At 42.1% G+C, this 6,542-nt stretch overlaps 1 protein-coding gene across 1 annotated transcript in view; it reads left to right on the top strand.

The window, feature by feature from the left end:
* Window positions 1-1,079: 1,079 nt before the first annotated feature.
* The window catches only part of LOC308073465 (tetraspanin-7-like), a gene marked incomplete at its 5' end in the record, with an annotated part of 12,386 nt that continues 6,923 nt past the window's right edge, over window positions 1,080-6,542 (top strand). Inside the window, one exon of the mRNA XM_080412389.1 lies at window positions 1,080-1,145. Coding sequence (XP_080268515.1) covers window positions 1,080-1,145 — 66 coding nt within the window. The remainder of the gene's footprint in view (window positions 1,146-6,542) is intronic.

Below are 6,542 nucleotides of genomic sequence, written 5' to 3'. Positions count from 1 at the left end.
CACAAGCTGGGCTTCAGAACTTTTGGTTGAGTTGTAATCCTTTGGGAGTCCAGCCAGAAGGGATTTAGAGCAGTGCAGATGGGAGATGAGCAGTTGGACAATGAGTCAGACAGTCCCTCACGAGGATGGGATTCAACAGATGCTATGGAATTCATACCAGCAGGGTGAGGTTGTGGTGGCTGCAATGTGGACTTATTACAACAGTTGGTTGTTGCCGCTCTTCAGCAGACAGACTGCTGATGTTGATTACTTATATCGCAGATAATTGTTATTTACACTGCCTATTCCATTATGAAGTCAAGTCAGTTTAGTACAATGTAGCACTATACACAAAGCCAAAGGCATGTGCACCGATTACCAACCATGTACTTGTTATTCTGGCAGTATTTAAGTGAAAATAGTTCAGTTGGATCTGAAGTATAGTCCCCTGCTGGACAGTTGAAATACTCGATTTTCTCTCTTTTTTTTAATTTTGGTTCGTAGAATGATTTTTTTCCCCACCCTCACATTGGTTGAATGAACATTTTGATAAGGCAGTTAAAAATGTGACTTTTAATTGTTGATGAAAGATGGTTATTGTGGTGGAAAATGTATAAGTCCACCAGTAGGCTAAGTATTGGGCTGCCCACATTATGAAAACAGACTACTGTATGTTGAACCGTTCTAATTTAATTACGCAACAAATTTGTTTTTACACGCAACTTGCAACGTTTTAAACCATTTAACTGCTGATAATCAGAATAAAGTGCCATTATACCGTGTCAATACGTTTAATTCGTTATTTTCTCCACTGAGTCTGGGAACTAAAAGCAGCCAGGGATCACCTAATAGATCCCATGACTGCTTCTAGTTCCCAGAACAATATAGATAGCACAGTCCTACTAAAATAAATGATTCTATATCTGCCTTTAAAAGGTTGGTGGATGCGTTGTTTGTGTGACGCTGTGTGGCAGAGAGTGGGTGCATCAGCATCAAGCGCGTCTGCTGGCTCTCTGGCTGCAACACGCCACAACGGTTTTCACAGACGTTTCCGTAGCTCTACCCCATATTTGTAGGTCTGTCTATACGAGACCACCACCATGGAGACCAAACCAGTGATAACCTGCCTAAAAACCCTCCTCATCGTCTACTCCTTCGTATTTTGGGTATGTTGCTTTTCTGTGTTATTCAGTGGATTATTATGGCAATGCTATGCTTCAGATCGTGTTCATCATCAATCCATGGAACGGCTACAGCCTCGATCTGTGCCGAACAAGCACCAGCATCATCGTGCTCTAGTGTGACGAGTGCGACCGTTATTTTAATCATTATTGTTATTATCACGTTATTATGTCAAAACGATGTGTTTTCGGTGGTTACATCGTGGCCTTTAATTGCTTCATGTCGTGTCGTGCGTTTTTCGTTGCGACTTTTACGTTTTTTATTAGTAGGCTGTAGCCTCGAATCGATGATATAAGCTATTTTTCCATCTTCAGATAAGGCGTTGCTGTCACAGATCAACGCACCATATCTCTCACATATCGATTCGACAGTGTTGCCATTTCATGTTTTTTTTCGCATCATCACAACGAAATAATAAGCGTGTCTAGGCGTAGTCTGCCTGAATATTTAATGCGTGTTTTTTATTTATTTATTTATTTGTCCTATAGCTACATTTTGGGGTTATTCATTCTCAAATACATAAAGTGACATATTTCACCCTTTATACATTCATAATAAACTGTAATTTTATCCTCGCTGTCACACATTGAATTGAAGCAAGATATATATATATATATATATATATATATTATTTTATTTATTTTTTACTGAAATAGCCTACTTATAGCAAAAAAATATGGCTGGTTTTGTATTAAACATAGGCTAAATCAATTTAATCTATAAGATTCCAAAAACACAATACATTTAATTATTCACAACGTAAGACTTTTGGCTTTGCCAGTTTTTTTTTATATAGTTTACAAATACAACATCTCTAACTCTCAATTGCTCTGTCCATATTATGTGCAATAATTGTATGTGAGAGATTGTGATTGTATCTGCTTTGCAAGCCAATGGAAATCTGTCTCTTGTGTTATATCTTATTTTCAATAGCATGGCTATCCCTTTGTTTACATCTGGATTGAGTATTTACTATTGGCTAAATGTGAAATCCACAGTGTGAACAGGAGACCACAGAATGGAGAGCCAAGCAGTGTATAGCCATTTCATTTATGCCTTTAACTTTATACTCACTTATGTTTCTGATAACTGGCACTGACAATTAAATCTGGCTAGTACTCCAGAATTTAAATGAACGGTATGTGTATGAAGGTGTATGAAGGTTTGTCTCTCCATGTGTATGCAGTCATGTGTCAGTGTCACAGATATGATATTTATATTTAGTCTGGGCGGTCTTAGCACTCTCTTCTGTCTACATGATCAGATTTCAGATGTCTTTCCAAAAAGGGATGATTGGAGCGAGGAAGTGGTCTCCTAATCATTGAATCTGCTCTGGGGCTCCTCTCATCTCTGAGGGTCAAGGGTAGGGAGAGGGAGGGAGACAGGGAGAGGGTTGGGACAGAGCTAGCAGACGGAGAGCTGGTTTAATGCCAAGGACACTACAGTAAGGGCCATGTTTCAGCTTGTCCTGGGTAGATCATGTCCTCCGGTGATTGCCTATATATCTCCATGTATCATATGCAGCATGGTTTAAAGCATGTGGTTCTCCACCTTTTCAGGCCATGACCCCCCAAAATAATCATATTTGAACTGGGGACCCCCCAGATATTGTGAGCATTTTCAAATGTTTTTCCTCTTTCTTATATTATTGTTACTTCACTGTCATCTGGGGACCCCCAAAAAAATTGTGTGGGGACCCCCCTGGGGGTCCAGACCCACAGGTTGAGAACCACTGGTTTAAAGTAGTAAAATGCTGCAGACTCCTGAGTACGTTCACATGATCATATTTTTAATGCAGACACCTCCTGTTTCTTTATTGCGACAGGGAGAGAGGGGAAATGGGGGTGACCTGTTTTAAACCCTGTGCTGTAACCAGGGTTCCCGGCGTGGCATTGAATTTCAAACAAAACGTGCAGCGGGCGGTTTGAGCCTGTTTGGAATGCAGTAACAGTCAAGAAGCGTCAATGACTGGCCCCTGCAACTCGCACTTTATTTCCTTTAAACCACATGAACCTTAGCGTCCCTATTCTGGTCATTTGATACAAGGTTACATGGCTTTTTGCAAGGTTACAATCTTTACGTCTCATGTACAAGTAGGAGAGAGAAAATTTTGTTTTATTTCCAGCTCCTCAGACATTGTAGAAGCTTTGGTAATAGTAATACATAAATCAAACGTGTAACAACGTAATAGGTGATCATTCGGCGAACATGCAGAGAAAATATGCTAAAATAGCAGATCTCCAAGCGCACATCACAACACAACGTGTTGTGAGCTTGTTGATCGGCTATTTCTGGGCGAGGAGACTTGGTGTAGAGGGGAGTAGGGAAAGTATAGACCCCTGGCTGGGAGACCTCGGTCAGCAAAGTATATAATGTAGGTAAATATATAGTGGTTAGAGTGAACACTCCAGGATTGGCAGGCTAGTTTCATTTGTGTCCAAGAGAAGCCAGTAATGAAAGGAGAGAATCTTGTTGGTGATTTGATATTCCATCACAACAGGTAGGCCTACACTGTCACCAAAAGCTGTCATAGTGAGCAACCATTATCACAAATAACTAAAGGAGTGTATAGCAGGCATCACATATTAACATGTATTGGTAATCAAGTGATAGATAACATGTTCCTCTGCATTGAGTATAAATTATATTTACATTTGTTTCCAGTTATGTCCAGTATGTAGTCGTCCTTCGTGTCGGATAATGTTGAATAGAGAATGCTGTGTGAGGATGTATCGTTGCATATATACATATACCACAACATCACATTTGCATTACTTCAAACACACATCTTTAGAAAGGCCTCTAATAGGGATGTGTTTGTTACAAGATCAAAGGGGATTCCTCAGCTTTGCACAAGATGTGAAACCATAATTGTAACCTTATGGCACTGTTGAATGATACAGGGACCCAAGACATTGTTAAAGGGCAGGCCAGCGCCTAGTGATTTGGACTCAGAAAGAACCTTTGCCTGTTCATTAAGTGCAGAAATTCACTGCCTTCCCATTGAGGTCTAATTGAATCACTGTTAACATAGTTTCCAAACCACAGAACAGAAGCAATAGCTTTGAGGTACAGATGGTAGAAAACCACATGGCCAGCTATTTGTCATTGTGATTTTTACTTATTAGACCAAGCCCTGTGGACAACATTAACTTAAACACTTATGAATAACTGAAAGAGAAGGGGACTCCTATGCATTTCAGCACTCTGCTGTTTCGAGTCTAAGTCACTGTTCCTGTCAGAAATAAAGCAGAACCCCCACCCCACACACACACACACACACAATGTGATCTATTTGCACCTCTCATGCTGTTTTGAACTTTCAGGATTCATAGAGACATTTTCTAAAGTACACTTCTATTAGGTCAAATGCAATGGCAGCACACTGGTAAGCAGGCTTTTTTGGAAGTGTGTGTGTGTGTGTGTGTGTGTGTGTGTGTGTGTGTGTGTGTGTGTGTGTGTGTGTGTGTGTGTGTGTGTGTGTGTGTGTGTGTGTGTGTGTGTGTGTGTGTGTGTGTGTGTGTGCATGTGTGTGTGTGAGAGAGAGAGAGATATTTGTATTACTATACTTATGAGGACCAAATGTCCCCACAAGTATAGTAGAATTTGAGAAATTGACATAGAAGTCCTGACGTCACTCACTACCCCTGGGTCACAGAGTAATGTTTTGTATTGGAAATCCCATATGGATAGATCTTGGCGATTTTGTCAGGTACTGTATGTCTTGTTTATTGCGAACGCGGAAGGAGGCGCGGCGAACCCTCCGACCAAGTGGAGCTTACTATGTAACCGTGCTCGGGTTGTGTGTGTGTGTGACAGTCTCTGTGTGCATGCACTGTGTGCATGCGCTGTGCACTCTGGCCCCCAGAGGGCGCCAGAGTGCAGGAATTTAGACAATGCTCTGATTAAAATGCACAACAGCCTGCAAAACACACACACACACACACACACACACACACACACACACACACACACACACACACACACAGTCAATGTTCTCTCCCCATCACAGTGAAATAACACAGATTACAAGTCCGTAAATACACAATATTTTTGAGCTGCGTTCACTTCCAGCGTTCGCGCGTCTTACTTGTGATATGGAGTTACATTTGATAACGTCTGTGTTTGGAGTTCTTTCTTTTTTAATCTTTGGATGAATTAGTACTTTTTCACCGTCAGTTGATGCTTCATATCCATATCAGTAAAGTTTCCTGGGCGATTTGTTTATTTTTGGAACACAGTTCTTATATGACGCAATCACCGGCTTCGAATGCTATCAATGCATTGAATGGGAGATTATCACGTTTTATCAGACCATTGAATGGGCGAGTAGGCGACGAGTAGGCGACGAGTAGGCGATATACTGACCTACCCGCGATTTGTCAGACCATTCATTGGGCGTAATCAGGAGCTACTGAGGCGGAGCAGTCCCCACAACATGATTTACGATTCTGTGCCTATCGGTACGTAACTCCAACGGCGCTGAGTAGGCTCAGGCGAACGTCACACCGTTCCACACTGGGTTCCAGTTCGCCTGAGACTGCGCGCCTCCGTCATGGTCCGAAACCAAAACCAAAACCGAAACTGGACTATTTAAGTCATCTCCGTTGGTAGGTCAGTATGTCTTGATAACACCCAATGAATGGTCTGATAAATCACGGGTAGGTCAGTATGTCGCCTACTTCGCCCATTCAATGGTCTAATAAAAGGTGATAATGTCCCATTCAATGCATTGATAGCATCCGAATGGGGTGACGCAATCTAAGATTTGCCTATGGGATTTCCAATACCAAAAATAACTCTGTGACTCCATGATAGCGGTCTCTAGCGGCCTCTAGTGGCAGTAATGTTAGACTTCGGTGCTCTATTGTGAGGACAATTAGGATTAGGATGAGGTATTTAGTTATTAGGTTAAGGGGTTAGGGTTGGAGTTATGCCTGATTTATATGTAGTTTCGTTGCCGTCCTAAACTGTTGATGACCTCAGCAGTATACAGTAGTAATACAAATGTGTGTGTGTGTGTGTGTGTGTGTGTGTGTGTGTGTGTGTGTGTGTGTGTGTGTGTGTGTGTGTGTGTGTGTGTGTGTGTGTGTGTGTGTGTGTGTGTGTGTGTGTGTGTGTGTGTGTGTGTGTGTGTGTGTGTTGGGACGAAGAGGAGTTGGCACCCCCGGGCGGGTCACTATCAGCCGTTCCACACCCCTCTTTCTTTCCCCATCCCAGTAAGATGTAGCGCAGCTGAGACACACGCCGTTCAGTTTCCTCGTACAACATGCTCTTTTATCTGCAGCCTTCATTTGAAATGCTAAGAGAGGCGCAACAGGAGGAAGCGTCTCACCATGCATCAAAGGGCTTCTTTGATTCGCCCCCTCTCTTGTGTGTGT

Source organism: Gymnoscopelus braueri, assembly GCF_963280865.1.
Source record: "Gymnoscopelus braueri genome assembly, chromosome: 18".
In the NCBI taxonomy this organism is placed as follows: Eukaryota; Metazoa; Chordata; class Actinopteri; order Myctophiformes; family Myctophidae; genus Gymnoscopelus; species Gymnoscopelus braueri.
This window is presented reverse-complemented; position numbering and strand designations above follow the sequence as displayed.